The sequence below is a fragment of the Sorex araneus genome, chromosome 4 (genome assembly GCF_027595985.1).
Source record: "Sorex araneus isolate mSorAra2 chromosome 4, mSorAra2.pri, whole genome shotgun sequence".
NCBI classification, from domain to species: Eukaryota; Metazoa; Chordata; class Mammalia; order Eulipotyphla; family Soricidae; genus Sorex; species Sorex araneus.
The window spans coordinates 147,958,547-147,982,669 of NC_073305.1; the positions used below are offsets into that span (position 1 = coordinate 147,958,547).

Below are 24,123 nucleotides of genomic sequence, written 5' to 3' on the forward strand. Positions count from 1 at the left end.
TAGCTCAAAGGGTTGGAACACATATGCAAGTTTGGCCCCCAACAGAACATTTTATACACACCCCTCTCACCTCCCCAGCAGCACCAGAACCAGATGTAATGTTGGTATTCCCCGGTAGTGATGAACACAAACACACTGATTGAGCTCTAAAACAGAATCATCAGGTTTGCCTTACGTGGTCAAATACCCCTGGGAATTGCTACCAGGTCCCCATGCATGACTAGTTAACTCTCCCCCCAAACAATCTTGCCTCATATAAATGTAATGTTGGTGACAAAACATATGATTTGCCTCTCCCATTATATTATCACATGGACTTGAAAAAAAATCCTAGTATTTTGATTTAATGAATATATATATATATATATATATGTAATTTAGGACTGGAGTGATAGCACAGCTGGGAGGGCTTGCACCTTGCAGGCGGCCGACCCAGGTTTGATTCCTTTGCCCTCTCGAGAGCTCAGCAAGTTGCCGAGAGTATCTCGCCCACATGGCAGAGCCTGGTAAGCTACCCATGACGTATTTGATAAACCAAAAACAACAAGTCTCACAATGGAGATGTTGCTGGTGCCCACTTGAGCAAATCAATGAACAATGGGATGACAGTGCTATAGGGATATATAGAGAGAGAGAATTTTAAAGGCTTAACCAATAGTGTTAAATATGAGTTGACCATTTTAGCTTTTAGGTTGAAAGTCTTTGCAAAATAAAAATAAAACAATGTTTAGATTCAATATAACATTTCTGTTTAAACTATTGTTCTGAAACTAATTGTCTAGAAGGAAAAAAATCTAAGTGGTATGCTAAAGAGATTGTTCATTATGTTGTAATTTATTTACTATTGCCCAGGAAAAATTTCAAACGGTTATGAAATTATATATATTTCAATAAGACATTGGTTGAATCTTAATAAAAATATAAATTTTATTCTCATATCCATACAAAAACTTAATTTGAAAGTTTGCAAAAATAATTCTTTTTAACACTTTTCATAATTCTTTCTTGGGGAATTGCATTTGTGGAATGGCAAATACTTGGATATAACACTATATCATAATGCTAATATCTTCTATCATAATAAGACCACAAGTTTCGAGACACAGTATAGAGGTATCTGCATAGAACAGTTGCATACTGCCAACCCTAGTTCCATCTCTAGCATACATATGGTCTCCTAAGCACTGTCAGGAGTTATACCTGAGCACAGACAGGAGTAGCTCATAGGTTTCATTAGTGGTGGCCCACAAACCCCCCAAATGAGTAAATTCATAAATAAGTTAAAACTGATATTTTCTGGCATTTTTTACATCCATAGCTCTTCCATTTATTTTTAATATTTGCTAAGTATTAAAAGATCTATGAGAAGTCAGTAAGCTGAGAGTAAAGATGTGTTAATTTATAACTCTAGGTTAAAATTCTATTAATAAAATATTTTTATAATTAGGATAAGTTTCTTAAATTTTTAACCACATTTTGTTGTGGGTGTGTATAGATGTGGATGTATAAATTAATTGCTAAGATTTTAGAGGCCTAAGTATAAGAGCCAAGCTTCTACTTGTTCTTAACTTATATATATATATATATATATATATATTTGCTTTTTGGGTCACACCGGGAGATGCACAGGGGTTACTCCTGGCTCTGAACTCACAAATAATTCCTGGCAGTGCTCAGGGTACCATATGGGATGCTGGGAATTGAACCTAGGTCTGCCACATGCAAGGAAAACACCCTATCAGCTGTGCTATTGTTCCAGTCCCTGTAATTTAGAATTTTAATTGTTTCTTTATATTTAAAAAGGAATAATTGCAGGGACTAAAACAATACTAAAGTGGACAAGTCTTGCCTTGCACATGGCCAATCTGAATTTGATCTCTGCCAGAAGTTAGCACTGAGCACTGCCCTGAGGGCTTAAAAATCAAAACTAAAATAAGAATAAATTGTATCACTTGTCATCCCATTTGAGCAGGTGCCAGTAACGTCTCTATTCATCCCTGTCACGTACTGGTGTAGGCCAATGGCATCTGCTTGCTCCAGTAACATTCATTCAGGGTCTTGACAAAGAAGCCTGACCATCTTGTAGGTGGGTGGCCACACGGTCTCTTGATGTCCTGTGGAATCCAGTCAGTAATAGCTCTAGTCCAGCAGTCATCTCTAAATTGCATTATGTGTCCGGCCCATCTGATTTTCAACACCTTGGCAAATGAGACAGCGTCCCAGATTCTTGATCATTGACGGGGGTTGGAACTTCTCTCACTTGAGTGAAACATGATACTCCAAGCTCTTTTGATTCCTCTTTGGAATACCCAAAACTGTGGAGAGAAGTGACAAAGGAAGACCTCAAAGAAAGAAGAGCAAAAGTGTTGGCCTATGAGGCAGAAGCCAGGAAAAGTATTTGCAACGTCTGCCAACTATAAGACCAAGATGACTGCCCTCTGACATTCTGATGGATCTATCACATCTTCCATAAGGGCAGTGGAAAAGGTTATCCACGACTTCTACTCAAATCTCTTTGATAGCCACGTCCACCTCCCCACATACCAAATTCCGCAGGATGGATATATCATTCCAGCATTCACCCTTGCGAAATCCGACAGGACATTTCATCAGTAAAGAAGGGTCAGACAAGGTCAGACCTGAACACCTGAAGAATCTGCCACCAGTACTCGTCAATACACTGGCTCAGCTCTTCACACGCTACCTGTCTGAATGCAAGGTTCTGTCCCAATGGAAAACCAGCAGGACCGTCCCATTGTACAAGAAGAGAGACATCCACGACATCGGCAACTACTGCCCTATCTGCCTGTGGTCCATCATCTACAAGTTATTCACTCAAGTCATCCTGTATAAGATTGGCAGAACACTAGATGAAGGACAACCATGAGAGGAAGCCGGGTTCCGAAAAGGATTCAGTATTCACACGGTGACCAAGCTTGTTGAGGTTTCGAGAGAGTTCAAGATGCCACTTTATCTAACATTCATTGATTTAAGGAAGGCCTTTGATTCTGTTGAGACAGAAGTGGTTATCAAAGCCCTAGCCAAACAGGGTGTTCAAATTCAAAACATTAGGATCTTCTGTGAGCTGTATTATGGATTCACCACCATTCTACAGGAAGTGGTCATCAATGTAAAGAGAGAGGTTCGGCAGGGCAACACCATTTCACCAAAACTCTTCAGTGCCACCCTCGAGAACATCATGAGACGATTGAAATGGGAAGTAATAGGAGTGAAGATAGATTGTCAGCAACTACACCACCTCCACTTCACTGATGACATTGTTCTAATAACACCAAATATCAGCCAAGCAGCACGAATGCTGGCCGACTTTGACCGAGAGTTGGAAAGGGTGGACTGCAACTGAATCTCACCAAATCAATGTTCATGAGAAACGGACTAGTTCCTGATGTTCCTTCCATTTGCCCTCAATGGAACAAACATCTCTGAATGCAGCAGCTATGTGTACCTAGGTCGAGAACTCAACATGACAAATGACCTGGCACCTGAACTGAGCAGGAGGAAGAGAGCAGCGTAGAACACCTTCAAGAGCATCGAGGAAGTGGTTAAGAGGACGAAGAACCTTTGGCTCCAGGCACATCTTTTCGACTCCACCGTTCTTCCTGCACTAACGTACGCCTCAGAGACCTGGGCCCTAAGAAAACAAGTTAAGAAGGCTATTCAGGTATCCCAAAAATAAATTAAAGAGAATAATTAAAATTTATCTTTACACATCACCAGGTTATTGCAAAAATCATGCCTCAGTATATCCAACTGATATATAAACTTTTGGCGGGCAGTGGAGAGTACCACATCTGACTGTTCTGGGGGCTCACTCCTGGCCAGATCAGAAGACAATATGGAATCTTATGGATGCCAGACAATGAACCGGGTCAGCCATATGCTAGGCAAGTAACCTACCCACTGTACTATTTCTCTGGTTCTGATTTGCAAACTTTTAACATACCATAAGAACATGAGCAGTCTTATTTTAGTATTGATGCATTTTGATAGAAAACATATGGCTTCAGTGGTATTCATTACTGCTTTTTAATTATCAGTTAAAGCACAAATTATGAAAAATTAACAAGATAATTAGCACAAAGTGAATGACACAAACCACAAAGAAATAGAACTTAGCCAGTTATTCCCAAACCTTCTCTTTTTTCCCAATCATAGCCCCTCAAGTCCCCAAAAGTAATCTCTACTCCAATTTACATAGTAATCCTTTGATTGAATTTCTTTATAACTATCCCCTAAGTGCCGATCCTATAATTGTTAATTTACTTTATTATATATAATTTAAACATGTTAACATGCAGGTTCTTGTCTCTGTTTTCCCCCATTCCTGTTAGAATACAAAAATTTTATACCTAAAATTTCCCTAGTCTGAATCCTGTTGAATGTACATTTGTAGTGAAATCAGTATAGATTCTCAGTTCTTGTGTTTCCTAAAATATGGCAGCTAGGTACATATGTTTTAGTTGGTCATTTTAGAAAGACAGTGGTTAGTGTGGAGTTTATTCATTAATTGCTCTCATCTCTCTTCCTGGATTTTTATTTTTAATGATTATTCCCTAAATCCACAAATTTATAAGAAATTACAAAATGGCATTTATTCAATTCTATAACTTTCATTTACTGAAATACTTTTATTATATTAGTACTTATTCAGTGACATAGTTTTAAACAAAGATAGCAATTGTTTCCCATTTGTAGGCAATTTTAAAGAAAATGAATCAAAAATATTTTCAAATATTAAATTCACATTTATTTCTATGGAGACTTGTCCAGTTGGTTTCTAAAACTTTTTGACATGATCTTAGTAGTCTGATAGTTTTAAATATGTCTTCTACATTTCCGCCTTCAGACCTAAAATTTCTTTCAAACCTAAAATTACTCTTTTTCAAACCCTGTGTTTTTTAAGTGGAAAAATTACTTCAAAACCACAATCTGGGTAGCAAGAGCTTATGATACATTTTTTTCAGCTTTATTTTTTTTTGGTGGATAGAAGTGAATAATATATATGATAGTGCTTCAAAATTGTAGGTACTTTAGAAGAATCAATATAAGAAAATATATTATCCTTTAGCTTTTTATTTTTTGCTTTTTGGGGTCACACCTGGCAATGCTAAGGGGTTACTCCTGGCTTTATACTTAAGAATTACTTTTGGTGGTGCTCAGGGGACCATAGTCAAGGATCAAACCCTGTTTAGCCACATGCAAGGTAAATGACCTACCTGCTGTACTATCACTTCACCCGCTCCTTTTAGCTTTTTTTTCTTTTTGGGTCACACCCAGTGATGCATAGGGGTTACTCCTGTCTCTGCACTCGGGAATTACTCCTGGTGGTGCTCAGGGAACAATATGGGATGCTGGGATTCAAACCTGGGTCGGCCGCGTGCAAGGCAAATGCCCTACCTGCTGTGCTATCACTGCAGCCCTCCTTTAGCTTTGAAATGCAATGTTAAGACCCATTCTGAGTATTTGAATTTTATTACAGAGCAAAAATCACCAAAAAATAAATTCCCTCAACTAACTGCTAAAAAACTTAGTCCACAGAATTTTATATATATATATACATATTATATATATACATATTATATATATATATATATATATATATTGAGCGGGCTTCATATTAAACTTGTAGTTTTATTCAGGTTTGATTTTAACAAATGTGTCGGGGAGAGAGCCCACAGGAAAGGGTGAAGCCTATGGGGGCAAGGCCCTCCTAGGGATGCCTGAGGAGGGGGCAGGTCCTCTCCCCTCTCCTCCTCTTCCCTCCCCACCTGAAGGGGTTTGGGAGAAACATAGGCAGGGGAGGGGGGTGGTCCCCAGTCTGTAGAGGTGATGCTGGGGTAAAGGCCTATAGGCACAGGGACCAGACTAGAGTGAGTGGGTAAAGTTTATTACAAGGACCATTTGCCAGAATCCGCAGCATTCTGATTCCAGACTGAATTTAAAAAAAAAGAAAAAAAGGAAAAAAATCCAGCTAAAAATAAACCACAAGCAGCACCCACTCCTCTCCCCCACCAGGGCTGTAGTGCGAGGGGAGAAGAGGAGGGCAGCGTCGCCAAGGCCACAGCTCACTCACTCCTGGCCAAGGGAGCAGGGTAAACAGAAAGGACCCTCCGACAGTTTGGGGTGTGGGGAAAACCAAAATAAAACGTCAAATAAATTGTGTAGGAATCCAGCCAAGGGCCTGGCTGGGCCGGGCCAGGCTGGGGGAGGGGGCCTCTGCAGGCTAGAGGATCACTGCTGCCACCACCGCCACCCTGGGAGCCAGTTATTTTGCCATAGCCTTGATTGCAACAGCTGCCTCCTCTGTCATGGCAGACAGCACTGGGATCAGGATCTCTACTCCACAGTCGTACTTCTGCTCAATTTCCTTGCCAAGATCTCCCTCAGGGAGGCCAAGGTCCTCTCGCACCTCCCCGCTGTCTTGGAGCAGTGATAGATACCCACCCTGGATGCCAATCAGCTGCAAGTCATTCCTCTTGATGTTGGGGACATCCATATTATGAGTTGATGGGCAGATATCTTCGTATTTCTTCCCAGTAAAGATGTCAATACCAACCAGGTGGACCTTGGCGTGGCCATGCTTGCCGGTCTTGGAGGTAGACATCTCCACAATCTTACATGGTCTGCCTTGGAGCACCACAAATAAGAGGTGCAGCTTAGATACAGAAACAGTAATTCAGTATCAGTGTCAAAAATCTTAATATCAAAATTATCCCATTCCTATATCTTAGTTCCTGAAAAAGGTGTACAATGGCTGGTATGCTCAAGATTTTAACATGATATTAAAAAAAGAAAGCACTTTAAAAGTAGTTTAATACACGTAAATATGATTTTTGCTTTGTCATTACAATAATTGAAAAACATTTCCATATCATCAATTTTCTATACTATGTACTTTAAGAGAGAGTTATAATAGGAAAGAATGTATTTTACCAATATTATTTCTATATTGCAAATTTAAAATGACGTGATAACTTGTGAAACTCATGTATTGTGATAAACCATAAAGTATATAAAACTTACATTTTCCTATTTTTTTGTCTTTAAATTAAATAACCTGATGTTTTATTATATATTTTTCAAAAAAAGATGAAACATTGTTTTGGGGCTTCTTTATTATCAAATGTTCATTGATTATAAATTGTAAAGTGCAAGACTACTATTATAGAAGAAAATAGTTACAAAAAAAAAAGTCCAAGATACTTCCTTACTAAGCACAGTAAGCCTTAATGTAAATTGTGGACTTGGGTGGAATGTTCTGGTGTAGATTCACTGACAAAAACACATCCACTCCCTTTCTCTGGCATGTTGATAGTGAGATATTCTGTAGGGAAAGGGGGACGTGGGAGACAAAAGATAAATGGGAATTCTGTATTTTCCACTCAATTTTACTAAGAAGCTAGAAGTATTTTTAAATTAAAATTAATTTATATAGTGCATAAACATAAGTATGTTTCACCAAATTATTCCAAAAGGTGTTCCAATAATTATACTCATAGTTGATAAAATTCAACTTATTCTCAAAATGTATACTCCCAGTTTTTTTTATTTTTTGTTTTCTTCGGTACTTCTTTCTCCCTTTCTCAATTGTCTCGGTCTAACAAATTCTTCTGAAAAATTAATATCCTACATGCGTATGTTTTCTGAAGGTGCCAAAGTAAAGCTCAACCATCTTTGTCAAAGTTTGAACTTTATACTTCCAGGAATATTGCATTTTCTGTTTGACTTTTGTGGATAAATCAGTAACAAACCATTCACCCATCTGTTTGGTTAATAAAATGTTTCAGTCAATGAGACTGTTGTCTGGAGCCAGGCAAGCCTGGTGGCACTGGGTTTTAGCCAAACATCTCCAACCATTTTTCTAAATGTTTTTGGTCCAGTGAAATACAAAGCTGGTTTTACCAAGTACTTTGTCTTTTAATTTTTTAATTTGTGCACATTGTGAGGGAAATATAATCCATCTGTTTCACTGGCATTTAATTCTACAAATTATTGTTTTGTAACAGGAATTAAATGTCCAAGAAGTTTTGTGAGCCTTTTTATGAGCATTTGAAAACTTCCACTTTAAATGGATCTCAGAATTTTGAAGACACTGTTTTAATGAAAAATATTACACAATTAATATTCTTCATCTGAAAAAAGCTTTGCCCAGCACAACCAGAAAAATTAATTAAAAGCACCATCTAGAAGATTTTATTGTTATTATTTTTTATTTTTTACAGTTACTTGGTTTTTTAAAAAATTCTTTCCAAGCTTAATTATGCCTAAGGATGGTGATATGTAGTTCTTAACTTACATAATTTATCTTTTCTATGCACTGAGCATCAAAGATTGTGTTCTTTTATAAAGGCTTTGAAAACCTTTAATGATCCCATTTCTATGGGGCTTGACTTTCTGTACAGTGGGGTGTTTGCATTCTCTTTATAGGCATGAACCAAGCATATTACATATCACTAGTTCTTCAGGATCTTGAATTTAAGAAGTCTTTGTGGGGTCATAAATTTTGAAAACATCCCAATAAAATGGAATAAATAAATTTATTTCCTTTAGAATTCAAGGACCTTTACTATTTTAATGACCATTGTGCATCCTCCAGAGAGGATAGCATATGGCATCTTACAAAAAAGCAGAAACAAAAAATGTGTTCTGCTCTGGGATGCACTTTTGTCTGAGCATGTAGTTGGACTAGAGATCTGTGGGAAAACTTAAAAAAATCTGATCTACATTTTCCTTGTTACTTTTATTACTCTCTTGATGTCTAGTGTCTATTTTCTAAAGACCACAACAAACTTCTTTTTCTTATATATGACTTTATTTGTTTTTCATTAGAAAATTCAGAATTATTCATTTTGGCTAGAGAGACAAGCTTCCCATTAATAGAGTCTGAAGTATCAGAACATCAAAGACTATTTTGAAAGTATTTCCATGGAAATCTCTACTTGGTTGCTTTGCTCCCTGAGAAGTCTGGCAGTTTAGTTTCAGAAGAATTGGTTTCTTGGACTAATATCTACCAAATCAAGGCACTATGTACAATTTATCTGATTTAAAAAGTAAAATTATGAGAATTGACATATATTTACTAATCGGGAAAGAACATATACAAAGAATTTTTTGAAACAGACAAAGTATAAAAAAAGAAATTGTGTAGGACGCCTTTTTTTTATGAAAAACTCATAGCTACCCGATATCTCTCTCTCTAGCTTCATCACCCTTATATTTATGCATACAGCAAAGAAGATAGAAATTTGTGTTTCTTTTCTTTTTATTTTTCTGAATAATTCTGAAATTATTCTAAAATGCTTTTCAGTATTTTTTCTGAATCTCAACATTCAAATTTTGACCTGGTTAAAAAAGTACCTTGGGAGATGAGTGGGTGGAGAAAATCTTGTCTGAACACCCACGAGAACAGTCATATTCTCTGTGAGCACTTACATAAATTTTCAGTTCACTAATAGTCTAGGAGGTGTGTATTTATGTGTATGTGTAGGAGGGGTAGGGAGGTAATGAGTGCATGACTCAGGAAAGAAAGAAATAACCTGTCTTTTTCTCCTGTGAGGCAATTTTACACCAGGAATGACGTATTGTTTTTTGAGTAGTTTTCCTTTAGCTCTAACTCTAACATTTTCTTCACTGTCAGCAACACAGGATGCCATCTAAATATACCTTCTTCATTTAAAGTCATCCAGGTGAATGTTGTCCTTCACTCTACAAAAGTTCCATCTACCAAGCTTACCCTGGAAAGTTCGATGATGGTGTTGATGATGATGATGATGTCTTCCACTTGCCCTGACTCTACAAATGTCTCCCAATGTTGCTCCTATTTAATAAAGGGAAAAACAAAGTTTTCATTACTTCCACATTGGTAACTTGACATATTTTTCTATTATCTATGTCACTATAAACTCAAATATTCTTTCTTAAATCACTCCTGTCATTTTTATTCACACATATGTTCATTAATGTATGTGTTCATACACTTTACTTTTATTCAGCACTTATTACATACGGGTTAAGGGTGTTTCCATGGCTTCTTTTTTTCTAACCACAAAAATGTCATCCGAGACTCTCTACCAAGAACTTCCAGATGCAATAAAAATACAGAATAAATATTAAGGACCAATAATAATATTAATAACACATTTAATTTATTTTAACTTAGAAATTATTTTTCAGTTTCTTGAAAAACATCTACGTAATTCTAGGATTAATATTGGATCCAATATTATAAAGAATCATAGTTTGCTATAATATTCCAAATAGCAAACTGAATCAATAATCTATATTTTCCCTATATTTTAACTTCTAAATTTCTTATTTTAAGTTAAATATAACTTTGAAGGAAAGAGATCTTTAAGAATGACTTCGTTTATAGAACAAGCCCAAAATATAATTAAATGCAATGTTGATATTTATTCCCCTGTCTTTTGTTTGTGTTAGGTAAGATTTAAATAACTAGTGTTGGGAAAGGAAATCACTTTTCCAATGAAAAGTGTGGGTAAGAGGCCACAGTCAGCAGTGCTCAGATCTTATTCCTGATTCCATGCTCAGGAATAATGCTTGGTCATCATATTCAGTGATGGGGGTCACAACCAGTGTCAGTCATATGCAAGCTGAGCACCGTAACTCCTTACTAACCCAATGTCTTCTAAATATTTTAGAACAAAGTAAATATTCCAAGATACTTACAATTTTGTGTTCCTTTCAATAAAACTTTCCTTTCCCTGCTTCAGTTTATAGCAGATCTCTCCAGAATAGTTGTCTATACTCAACATGTTCTATTTCTTTCATTTTCTATTAAATGAGTTTTGGTTGGCTTTTATCTCCATCATTGCCATTCCTCCCTTGAGCTTAGGAACTGCTCTTTACACCTATCTGTGGGACAAACACAACACTGCAGACACACTTTAAAATTGATTTAATTGCAAATAAATTTGCAACTTATAGAGAAAAAGAACAGAAAAACTCAGACATGAGCTTCATTCAAAAAAAAAGAACAAAGCATCATAGATTGTCTACACTGGGACCCATGATTTTTTATGACCTATATTTTCTGTTTTTTTCCCTGTAAAACTTACTTTCTTCTATAAAGTACTTGTTTGATCCCAAAGAATAAATGTTTGCTTGTAGTTTGTCCCTTGCAACTAGGGTCTCCCTATGTTATTGACCACCATATCTCTAATATCAAGTGAACTTTTCAGAAATATATTTCACACTGAATAAATAATTGCTCTGTGAATAAATGATGAATTAATTCAATAGAGTCTGGAGAGAGTGGGGAAATTATATTCAGACTGGAAAAATCTACATAGGAAAAATCATTGCCAAGACAAGTTTTATATATGGATATGACTATTATCCTTGGAATTTTTCTTGAAAATTTAAAATTTTTTCTTAAAAATAAGTATTTAACTTTCTAGTCTTACATAGTGTTTGATAACCATTATGACAATTTTTAGTTGCATCTTTTCTGAATTCTTGAGTTGAGATTCTAGTGTCATTGTTGTATTTTTCACTATTATTGTGTAAGCAACTTGCAATATAAGAAATAGCTATATGTGAATACAGTACATTAGAATAAATAAGCAAAAACAACTCCAAAATTCTCTTAAATTAATACCACTACAATGGTTATTATTGACATCATAGCAGAAACTCTAAGAATTTCTTTTGCAAAGGTAGTGTTTGCTTTTTATTTACTAGTGATGTATTACTTCCATAGTTCACTATAGAAAGTTGGTCTCTTCTATTCAGTAAAGAATTTTTCTGTCCAGGAAAAACTATTAATCTTTTTATGCCCAAATTTATGCCTCTATAAACAGGAAAAAATGCTTGCTACCTATGCACAGAAGAATGTTCTGATAAATAATGAAGTAATGTCTAAAAAGTACTCCAGAAAACACAGTATCATTACGATTTTTTAAATTAGAAGTAGCTATTTTCCAGCTTCTGACGAGTCTGCAAAATCTAAAGACACTACACTAGTTTCTTAACCTCTTCTACTCGAGCAACTCCTGGAAATGCTAATATATGCATTAATGATCAATATATTGTAAACTATCTCATGCATAAAACAATGGTACATATGTATACCGAAAATACCCCTGATAAAAATTAAGTGAGAGAAATTTATCTCATTTTTAATATTTGTTAAGCTAAATAATATCACTTGCCATTTTTATATGATAAAACTTTCTTCCTGTAATAAATGTTAAAAAATCAAATTACTATTAACATCAAGTACCTAGATATCAACTTAGCAAAAGAAGTGTGAGGTCTGTACCATAAAAAAATTCAAAAACATTTAAAGAAATTTATGAAGACTATTAGAAAATAGAAAAATATTCCATGTTCTTGGATTGAAAAAAATCAGTATTGCCAAAATGACCATCTTATCTAAACTTCTACATATATTCAATGCAATTCCTATCCAATTCAGGCAGCATTGTTTAAGACTTAGAATAGTCCACAATAAAGTTTGAATGGAATCATAAAAGGCCCTAAATAACCAAAGTCATACTGAAAAATAAGAAACTGGGGTGAATGTGGAGAGCCCGCCACGGGACCGTGCTTTGTGGACACCTGTTTCTTGTTAATTACATTGTGCTGTAGATAACACCTGATAAGGAATCAGGATGTCTTGTCACGCCACGAGCTGTAACTAGTCTATCAGCTGCAGACACTTGGGCTTAAGCAAGCAGCGAGAGGTATATAAGGAGGGAAGCTGCCTAGCTAGGTGGGGGTTTTTCTTCTCGTTCGTCCCTCGTTCCTCTTCTTTACCGTTTTGCATGAGAAGGTCTCTGAATAAATCGCTGCCAGAAGAATCTCTGGGTTGCGTGTTTTCTTACAGGTGAATATTATTATCTAACTTGAAACAATACTATAAAACCACAGAGATCAAATTGGAGTATTTGAATAAGGATAGACTCTCTGACCAATGGGTCAGAATAGAATATCCAAGGATAATGCCTGCCCCCCCACCACACCTTAATATTTGTCCAGCTAATATTAGACAAAGATGCTGAGAAAATGAAATGGAGTGAAGACAATCTCTTCATGGAGGGATTCTAGATCAATCTTTGCCCCAGAGTATAGGGAGTAGAAGGAAAGAAAAAAATTAAGGGGAAGGGGAGAAGAGATAGATGAGAAGCAAGAGGATTCAGATATACTGATGGTGTCAAGGGATGATAGAACTAAATATCCAAACCATAGACTCAACAACACAGAAATCTCAAGACCCAAACTTTTGTAAAAAAACATAAAAGATGCGTGTCAAGATGGCAGTCTAGGGCTGGAACAAAAAGGTAGGAGAAGGAACATGGGAACACTGATGGACAAAATTTGTCACTGATGGTGGGATCAGGGATGGAACATTATATGTCAAGTGCCCAACTATGAATAATTTTATAACTCATGGTGCTTTAATAAAATACAATTTGGGAAAATTGGTAATTCAGAATGTAGACTCTTAAGAAGTAGAATACATATTATTTATGTGAAGCTCTGGGTTCAGTTACCAGAATCATAAGGCACCCCAAGACACTACCAACATAACCCCTGCAACAACTAACACCCACAAAAAAGAGCAGTTACTGGGGAAAAGTCTAAATGCATCACTTTTTCTAATTCAATTAAAAAAACCTGAGTCTGAAGATTACATGATATACATAGAAAACTCAGATTCCATTAAAAAACTATTGGAAATAATAAGAGAACACAGTAAATATGCTACAAGATCAATAGTTTTATTTAAAAATACTGTTGTGTTTTCTATACATAAATAACAATCAGGAGACACTAAAATAACAATGCCACTTACAATTGCATGTCAAACACTAAAATATCAGGAATAAATTTAACCAAGGAGGGAAAGAACTTGTACACTGAATACTCTAAGACATTGTTGAAAGAAATTGAAGAAGACATAAGAAAATAAAAAGATATTCTGTGCTCACATATTGAAAGAATTATCAAGATATGTTCAGATACCACAGATGTCTGAAGGTAATATTACAGATGGGTGAAGTTTAGCAAAAGAGGTATTATTATGAATATTTCACCAGGGCCAGATAGATAGTAAAGAAGGTAAGGCTCATGCGTTGCATGTGGCTGAACTAGCTTCAATCTCCAGCACCCCATGTGGTCTCAAGAGTGACACCTGAGTATAAAGCCAAAGTAGCCCTGAGCATCACTGGAGGTGACCCCAAAACAAACAAAGCAAAATGAAAGATTATTTCATTCTGATAATTTTCTTGAACATGTATCATTGAATTCCTCCCAGGTGGCCATTTGTGCGTTGTTCTTTCTATCAAGTTTCTCCTTTTGTAAAAAGGTCTTTGGCAAAAGACTCTTCTCCCTGCTTTGAACCATAAAGAAATCTTCTTTTCATTCTTTATTAAAAAGGTATTTATTTTGGCAACTCACTTCATCTGTTAAATGTGAAGAAATCTGAGGTTTGATCTTATCCCGAGGAAGTTCAAATCCCATGTACATGGCTGCCTAATTTACGTTAGTGGCAAAGACCTGGAAAGGAGAGAAGAAATAAGGTACGTTAACTCGACACTAACAAAAAGAGAAACTTCAATAGGCTAGATAGGAAAGACTTTCAGCATGGAAATGACATTGGGTAGGATAGACAGTTAAACCTTAATATCGTTTTGGAAAGAATGGAGGATTCTGCATGTTTATCTTGATTTACCTATATAATTCAATCATTCCCAGTCTGCACTCTCCATGCTCACACCCAAGAACATATGTTTCCAATTGGAAAGTGCTTGCAAAAGGACCACCTGCCAGCAAAGGAAATGTTTGCCTCTCTCAGTAGGGCTCTACCAGAGAGGTTTCAACATAGCTAAACAAGAATGGAGCAAGGTGCTCTGTGAGAATGATTGTACAGGCAAGCACTCTTATTGAAAGTCTCTTAAATAAAAAGATAGCTCTGTGTATGTAATTGAAATGATTGGTTTAATTTTGTCTACTGGTGTTCCATCAAAATCTTCTCTTCCCTATAATTGCTTTCTATCTTTCTTTGGGCTAAGCTTTGGGGGGGGGGGTTGTTCGTATTTAGTGATATGACCCAAGGATTTTAATCAAATAAATAAGATTATTTGAAAGGTTTACGTTTTGTTGTCAGAGATATAGATCAAGTAATAGAGCACTTGTCGGAAGCAATCAAAATCCTGAGGCTGCCACCTCCTTCACAATGTTGACTCAGCCATTTGCCTTGCTCTTCAGATTCGCAACCTGAATTTCCCAGGAGATGCAAGCCAAGCAGCTGAAATTCAGCTGAAAATCATGGACACACCAGTTCCCCCCAATATCCACCACTGAAAACTCTGGAGAACCCTCAGGAGAGGGGCAGGTCATATCTCCACCTGCCGAAGCCTTAGCAGCGGCACCGCCATGCCATTACTGCTGCTATGCCAATGGCCTATGGCCTAACTTCATAGCCTCACTAAGAATCTCTGTAGACTCACCCCAGTTCTACAGGTCCTGAAGTTTCTAGAACAGACAACCTCCAAATTCCACAGTACTGAAGTTCCAGTAGGAGCACACCAAGTTAGATGTGAAAGTGTGTAAAAGACAACTAAACTCAACAAACAAAAACAGTGACACAGAAAGCTCAACTAGCAATGGACAGATTAGTAAACCCTCAGATGAAGACTTAAAACCCTGTGGTGAGACATCACAATTTCACAAATTTTATTTTATTGAGGTATTTTTGATAATTCCTTTAGCCATTTGGTTATAATAAGTAATATAAACCAAATTATTGTGTGCCTGCTAAACGGGCAGGTTTGGGGGTAGTTGGGAAAAGGTGTTCTTTGGTGGCGGGATTGGTATTGGTACATCAAAAGCTGTAACAACTGTATTATGAACAACTTTGTAAATGACAGCATTTAAATAAAGTAAAAAAAAAAAACTAGCTTGAGTTTGAGCACCAGCACTCTAGTTGTTCCCAAGCAGCATCCAGTGTCACCCTGAGGGCCCCTGAGCACTTTGCATCCCGAGAAACTGTCAACTCCTACAGCCAGAGTGAACGTGGTGAGTAGTTGCCCTGCCCTATCTCCCCAGCACCTAATGAAAAAAGAAGTTCCCACTCTATTTGCTTTTTTAGCCAAACATAGAGGTGCTGAGGCGTTGCTTCTGAGTCTGCATTCAGTAATTATTCTTGGTGATGCTCAGTGGACTATTTGCAAGGGATTGAACCTAGGTCAGCCAGGGGGCAAGAAAAGCACCCTTCCCCCTGTACTGTTTCTCTAGCCCACTTTTATCACTCTTGCAAACTCCTTCTTTAAAGCAAATTTTGAAAAATTGTGGTTGTGAATAGAGATGGAAATGAATCTTACGTTTGTACTGTGCCTATTATTAAGAGTCATTAAAAGTGCAGAGAGAATCTGGGAGGTTATTGAGATCTAACAGCTGAAATATCAGAAATAAAATTAACCGAGAGCACCACATGGCAAACTTTTGAGCAGACAGAGTGAAGTTATTTCTGGGAAAACTGAAAAGGAGTGAAACGAAGGAGAGAAGAAACCAAATATCCTCAAAAGAGTTTAGGAATGGGCCGTTCCTTGCTTATCCTCCTGATTTCTGCCATTTTCTTTTCACACGTACTCAGTCACTCTATGAAGTGTAAACAGATGTGGAAGATCGAATTCAGGAGTTCAATAAGTTTTTTTTTTTCTTTTGAAAGGAAGGAAAAACAGGATGAAGAAAGTTCAGCTCAACAGATAAAAAGTTGTAGGTAAAGAGGTCATTTCCTATTTAACTTTGTAGAATCTCACAATCAAATTGCCTTCAATTTGCCATTCTTGGATTCCTGATTATCCTCTCCATTGTGGGACTTCATATCAATCTCACAAATCCAGAGAATGCAAGTAAAACAATTCCATCTGCTGTGATAGCCTTGTGCGGGAGCCTGAGTGAATTGACCCTCCTCTAAACACTGCAAGCACATTCCACAGGGAGGGAAGTGAGCTCGGATATCAAGAAACAGCTGACAAAATTTAGGAGGCAGGTGACAAAGTGGTGACATGGTCAATGATGACAGCCAAAAAGCAGTTCCAAGTTAATATCACATACAGAGATTTGCTCCAGCTTCATTCTGTATCGTGTTGTTATGTGGTAGAGACAAACAGCAGTGAGGAGGGGTTAGAAACCTCATTCTCCAGGCGTGCACTGTTGTGCAATGAGATTACAACAAAAAGATTCGTTCCCACGGGAGGTCTTCACCACCCAGGAACCCAGAGTGAACTAGATGAACTTGGCTTAAAACAATAAGTCTAAGGTTCTATATTGCATTACCTCACCCGGCACAAGCGAAGAGAGGCAAGAGACATGTAATAACAGAAAAAGGAACACTTCCTATGGCTATTTTCTCATGACAGGGTCTCTTGAGAATTCATAAGCTGTTTCACAATAAGCTGCTTTAAAAATAGCTGTGCAGAAGTAGGTGCAATTCATGTTGAGTGACCTGAGAGCAATCTTTCAGTAAGACAGTATAAGTTCATCCCTGTCAAGACGAAACTTGGTCTGGAAGCCTCTAGGAAACCGGATGGAGAATATTACAGAAATATTCATTGCTTTTTCCTGTTTATTTGGAAACATCTACATTTAATGTGAATTTTTTTTGTCTCATTCTGTGTAAAAATTACCAGGTTCATAAACTTTTGCAGCCTAAAGAGAAAAAGAAGCTACTTTTGCCAAAGAAGTTAGAACCGTTGGAGTTTATTTTATTTTCCCAAGTCCCCCAAAATATACATCTTACCATGTCCATTTTTTTATTAACATGTTTCCGATATTAAAGTAAATTAAATTTTTTAAATAATATTTGAAGATAAGGTATGTTATGTTGTTCAGAATGAGATATCACTCTTTAGCCCAAGGCAAAGATCTGAAAAATTACTTTTTTTTTCTCATCATCATGATGTTAAGACTTTGGATTCAGCCAAATTGGTCTTTCTTTCAGTTACCTAACTTTAATTTTTACACTCTTTTGGAGGAAAGACTCCTCTCTTGACTCCTCACTCAAGAGAGGAGTCTCTTACTTGACAAACATTTATTGAAGACCACTTACTCTCTGTGGAACAAATCTGGTTTTGTTTCTGCATTTGTTTCTTTTGTGCCACATCTGGCAGTGCTTAAGGCTTACTCCCTACTCTCGGCTCAGGGATCATGTCTGACTGGGATCCAAGGGACCAAATGGAGTGTGGGGGGATCCAGTCAAGGTGGGCCATGTGCAAGTGCCTTACCCGCTATACTGTCTCCAAAGATGACTCTGTTTTGTTTTCCTAAATTTGTGTCTTACAAGTTTAGAAAAGTTATTCTTAACCTTCTTTTCAAATCAATATATTGAAGCTCATACATCATCTTAGTCTTGCTGACACATTCCAGTAGTTTCATATAGTGCACTTTTCATCTGTTTATTAAGCCTCAAAAAGCTTACAAATCTCATACTTATTTTCACTTTAATAAGTATTTGAAACTGTATATGTGTGTGTTTAATTTCATTGTGCATGGGGATTTTTTTAAATTTCTAGAAATTGTTGATGAATAAGTAAATGTAGCCTGTGTAATATCACCTGTATAGAATTTGCTGACATTTCCATTGTGGTTGAGCATATGGTAAATTTTTGTGGTTATAGTCTGTATGCATGAAAGTGATATGTAGATTTGTGTGTGTGTGGTACTGGCTTCTTTTATAACTACTCATTCAAGCTCTTTTAGTGCATTGCACAGCTCTGGCATTATCCTAATTATTGTTGGATAGTTTGGGGTAGGTGTATGAGAAAGCGTAGTCAGTTCTCATTGTGACTATGAATTTGATCACTTTATTCTATAGGGGTATTAATATCTGCTTATATCTTCTCCTTGTGTGCTACTCTAGCCAACTATTTTATTGGTGTCCTGAGCACCATGACCTAAAATTTCCACAACTGAGGCTATCAAGCAGACTTGCTATTTCTCATTTTCTGCAACTTTGATTTTAATATTTCTAATCATTGTTCTTTTAAATTCAACCTTATGGCTTTAGGATATTTTACATATTACCTAGTAATCTGAAAGTTTATTTTTGATCATTCAGCATGTCAAATACTCTTCTCTAACTTCTACATGAACTTGAAGAAAGAGGTTGCTGGGGAGAAGTTAATCAAAGGAAGTGCTCGCTTTAATAATCAAAGGAAGTGCTCACTTTAATACTTTCAAGATTAAGTTTAAGAATGGCTCTAAACCTGCCTTTAGTGACTGCTCTACATTGCTTTATTTTATTTTAAACCAAGTCTTTAAGTATTACTTAAAGATGCTTCGGACCCCGTGCCCAAGCTGAGTTATCTGAGGTACCGTGAAGAGCGATGAGTGAGGCCAGCGCCCACAGAAACTGAGCTCTGGCAGCCAACAATCTCCACATTCCACAATCGCCGCCACGCTCACGGCAGAACTCCACTGCTTAGGAGAAGCCTCATCCAGACATGTGAGTTTTGTAACTGAAATCTCCGGGCTTTCACGGAGACTGAGATGGGATACCTTTCCCCATTTCTCGAAACCCTGGCAGTCACACTCAGACCGTAAAGTCACCACCTCATTAAAAACTTAACTCCAGCTGTATCACCCCATTCAAAATTTTGGAATTCCTGGACCAGACAGCCACGCTTGTGATGAGGCAACATCTCAAACTCTACATCACTGGTAAAGAGGAGTAGCACACTACACTGGATGGGATGCAAAGTAGAAGGCAACCAACCTCGACTAACAAAATATAAACACACAAAGCTTAGCCTGTAACAGCAAGTTACTAATCTCTTATGCAAGGGCTTAATGGTTCCATAGTGAGATGCGACAATCTTCACTAACTTTCTTCTAAGCAAGTATGTTTTGATCATTTTTTGCAAATCACTTATAACAAGTAACATGAAATAAGTTATTGAGGGCCTTCTGTAGGGGCAGTCTTGAGGAGTAGTTGGAAAATTGGACATAATGGTGGTGGGGAGGAACTACGGGGGTGGGATTGGGGTTGGAATATTGAATGTAACAAATCATCATGAGCAACTTTACAGAAAAAATAAATCATGTGAATTTTTAAAATTTTATTATAAACTTCCATTTTAATAAACACAATGCTAAATTAATTATATAGCAGGTAGTTCTCCTTGACATTGCTAGAGTTCAGGCTCTGCTGGACTTTGGTTGCAGCTGCCCAAAGTGCCCAGACCCTGAACAGTAGAAGCCCTGGCTCCTGTCCTGTTCCCTGCTGGGGTTGCTGCTCCTGTCACTGCTGGGGCCCAGGGGATGTGGTGCCACCAGGAGGTCAACCTGAACCTGCAGGGTGAGTGTATCAGCAGCATAATGGTGCCTCAAGATTTCTTGACATCCCAAATTCACCACTGTGCCTCTGGCCAATCCCAACAACTCAGGACCAAGTTTCCCGGGAAATTTAACTGTCAAAGGTTAGGTATGGGGAAGCCCCACCCACAAACCACCTCTGGCTCCGCTATACAAGCTCATTTATCAGCCTTGCTTCAGGGACCCATGAATAAATCTTAAAAATCGTTAAAGCTGGAGTTCATATCGGGCCTAAACAAGGCTGAACAGACTAGGGTATATTGGAGGAGGGTGGGTCAGTCTGGTGCCCACCCAAACAGAGATCTCAGGAGCTGCTTGCTCCCACAATCCAAAATCACTACCATACCCCTGGCCAGATTCCACTTTCTCAGGACAGACATCGCCGAGATATTAACCAGCTGAAAATTTGAGTATGGGGTTTATGACTGAAATCTCCAAGCTTTCTTGAAGTTGTGATGGGCTACCTCTCCCACTTCCCTGTACTCCTGGAAGCACCAGCAGTCACCCCCATGAACTGACTTTAGTGCCACCATGTAAGACCTGGTAGTCAAAGCACACCCCAAAGTCACCATGCAGTTTTAAAAAACCTACTCCAGCTGTATCTTCCCGATAAAAAATACTGAATGCCCTGAACAAACACAGTGACCTGTATTGTATTGTACCTATATTGCAAATCATAATGTACAAAAGAACAAAGATATAAAGAAGAAAGATGCTTGCCATAGAGACAAGAGGGAAGGAAGGGTGGTACGGGAGTGGTATGAGGGAAACGGGACATTGATGGTGGGAAAAGTACACTGGTGCAGGGATGGGTGTTGGGACATTGACTGAACCCCAATCATGAATAGCTTTGTAATGGTCTATCTCATGGTGATTCAATTAAAAAAAATAAGTTCTTGCTTTAGGTACTCCTTTCTACCTTTTCCCGTAGTGCTCCTTTTACAATTCTGTGTATTATCTGACTTTTCATTTATTCTGGTTTCAGTTAGTTTCAGTTCCTAATTGGGCACAAAAAATGTCTATTTGTTTTTTACTGTATCTTATTACTGAGACAGTACTGAGGACATAAATGAATAAGCACACTGCTTATTCATAAATGGTATTCAACATAAATGGTTGAAGTTGCATGGCATTAAGATAGGATTAAACCTCCATATAGACATTGACAAATTCCCTTTAAAAGATATACTTACACTGAGAAGTCTCTTGCCCCCACGCCTGGCTGTCTTCACCGGGACCCCTTGGATGGGGGCAGGTTGAGTTTCCCTCCCTGCCCTGAGCAGAAGAGTCCCAGCAGCCGAAGACCTCCAGAACCCAGCCACAGCCATGCTCAAGGTCACTCCCCACATGCTTGGACGAGCCTCATGCATGAAGGAACTGGCAGAGGAACCCAGGTGCGTGGGACCCGGGGCTGAGATCTCCAAGCCTGCTCAGATCGGGACTGAGCCTCCTCTGCCCAGATACCCCATTTTCCAGTAGCTTGGCAGTCACACCCACAAAAAGCCCCTGTCTCAGTGTAATCCCATCAACGGCCAAGATCCAGAGACTATAAAACAAAGCTCCCAGAAGCACTTGGCCACATTGGTGGCCTCGCAACCTCTTATAGCCTAATTTTCCCTCTTGTAGGACCTGAGAAGGTACCAATAGAATCCTGCCCACACAGCAGAACCTGGCAAGCTCTCTGTAGCATATTTGGTATGCTAAATACAGTAACAATGATGGGTCTCATTCCCCTTACCCTGAAAGAGTAAAGAGAGGCAGCTAAAATCTCAGAGCTAGAACGAACAGAGATGTTACTGGCGCCCGCTCCAGCAAATTGATGATGAATGGGATGACAGTGATACAGTGGTACAGCTTATTCTTAGAAGCTAAAAAATCATAATGGATATATGTTACAAAGTACCATGTATTTTATATTCACTATAGTAAAGTTTTATAATAATACCTTAATTTATAAGCCAGTAAACTGAAGATTAGAGAAACCGAGCAACACACTCAAGATTAAGTTACATAATAGCAGAGTTAGAATTCTGTCAGGTATTTCTAAAATTTTTTGTTTCTTTATATTACATTTCTATGTAGTACTATGTAACATTTGGTCCTCTAAGAAATACTGTCACTGTCACTGTCATCCCGTTGCTCATTGATTTGTTCGAGTGGGCACCAGTAACGTCTCTTGCTGAGAGACTTACTGTTACTGCTTTTGGCATATGCAATACGCCACGGGTAGCTTGCCAGGCTCTGCCGTGAGGGGCAGAGGAATTGAACACAGGTCGGCAGTGTGAAAGGCAAATGCCCTACCGCTGTGCTATCGCTCCATCCCTAAGAAATACTACTAATTTTTATTTAAAAAATATCTAAGGGGCTAGAATGGTAGCACAGTGGGTAGGGCATTTGCCTTGCATGTGGCCACCCGGGTTCGATTCCCAGCATCCCATATAGTCCCCTGAGCACCGCCAGGGGTGATTCCTGAGTGTAGAGCCAGGAGTGACCCCTGTGCATAGCCGGGTATGACCCAAAAAGTAAAAAAAAAAATTAAGAACATTAAAATTACATTTCCATATAGAAAGTAAGACACATGTAAAAAGTAGTTTCAATTTTATTCATTTTACATCAATATTATCCATTAAGAAGAAGTTAGATTCTGGGAGCAAAACTAACAAATCATATTGAGTTCAATAAATGTTCATGACTGAAAGATTTATTGGTATGTCTGAACTAGTTTTTTCTCCACTAAGTCCATGTGAATGGGTGCTATTTAATATTTATTTTAGTATAACTCTGTCATGCATTAAAATGTAAACTCAAGTTGTTTGGGGCTATGAAGTTCATTCACTAAAGTTGAAAAATGCACAGCCAACTCATTTAAAAATCTAGATGATTATTAAATCTATGACTGAATTGATGGAATAGCTAGACATCCTAAAATCAAAATGATATATATTTGCCTGACTCTCTATGACAGATATGAGTGTGAAAAATCAATATTTGTCTTTTAAACTTACACTACCCTCCGATTTTCTACCTGTATCTCATAAAGAGATGGAAAGTGTGTGTGTGTGTGTGTGTGTGTGTGTGAGAGAGAGAGAGAGAGAGAGAGAGAGAGAGAGAGAGAAGAGAGACATTTCCATTCACATTATCCTTAGAGGAGTTTTGTTTCTTTGTTCAAAATGTTAAAGCAATAACGAAGAGAACAACTTAGAAAGAACTTAATGAAAACAGTAAATTTAACCCTCTCTCATTGCAACATTATTTTGATCTAGTCAAAATTAGTTTTGTAATAGAAATAGTAAAAGTCAATAAATGTATATACAAATACTTTCTTATATTCTATAAGAAATATAGATTCCTAATATCTGATTTAAATAATAATAATTTAAGTAATAAATAGAACATTATTTCTATAAGCCATTTTGGATGGCGAGGGACTTTTAGCCACACCTGGATGCACTCAGGGCTTATTCCTGGCTCTGTGCTCAACGAACACTTCTGGTGGGTCTTGGGTGACCACATGGGGTGCCTGGGAATCAAAACTAAGTTGACTATGACTAAGATCAGGGCCCTATCCATTGTTCTTTCCAGTATCTCTCCAGAACCTATAAACATTTTTTTAAAATAAAAAAAAGACATCCAGACCTAGATCTTACAGATGTTAAAAATCTAAAGAATAAAAACCATGATCCTACAAATACATACATACAGATCCTACAGATGATAAAAATTCAGGAATAAAAGGACATGAAATAAATATGCCATCCCCTA

The 24,123-nt window shown here is 37.6% G+C and overlaps 1 protein-coding gene across 1 annotated transcript; it reads right to left on the bottom strand.

Annotated features, from left to right (window-relative positions):
• Nucleotides 1–5,897: 5,897 nt before the first annotated feature.
• LOC101557813 (eukaryotic translation initiation factor 5A-1-like) lies at nucleotides 5,898–14,511 on the bottom strand. The gene is made up of 3 exons (XM_004614022.2): nucleotides 14,443–14,511; nucleotides 9,755–9,838; nucleotides 5,898–6,676 (listed from the first exon to the last, which is right to left on the bottom strand). The coding sequence occupies exons 1-3, from the start codon at nucleotides 14,509–14,511 to the stop codon at nucleotides 6,287–6,289; spliced, it is 543 nt and encodes a 180-aa protein (XP_004614079.2). The 3' UTR covers nucleotides 5,898–6,286.
• Between the last annotated feature and the right edge of the window lie 9,612 nt (nucleotides 14,512–24,123).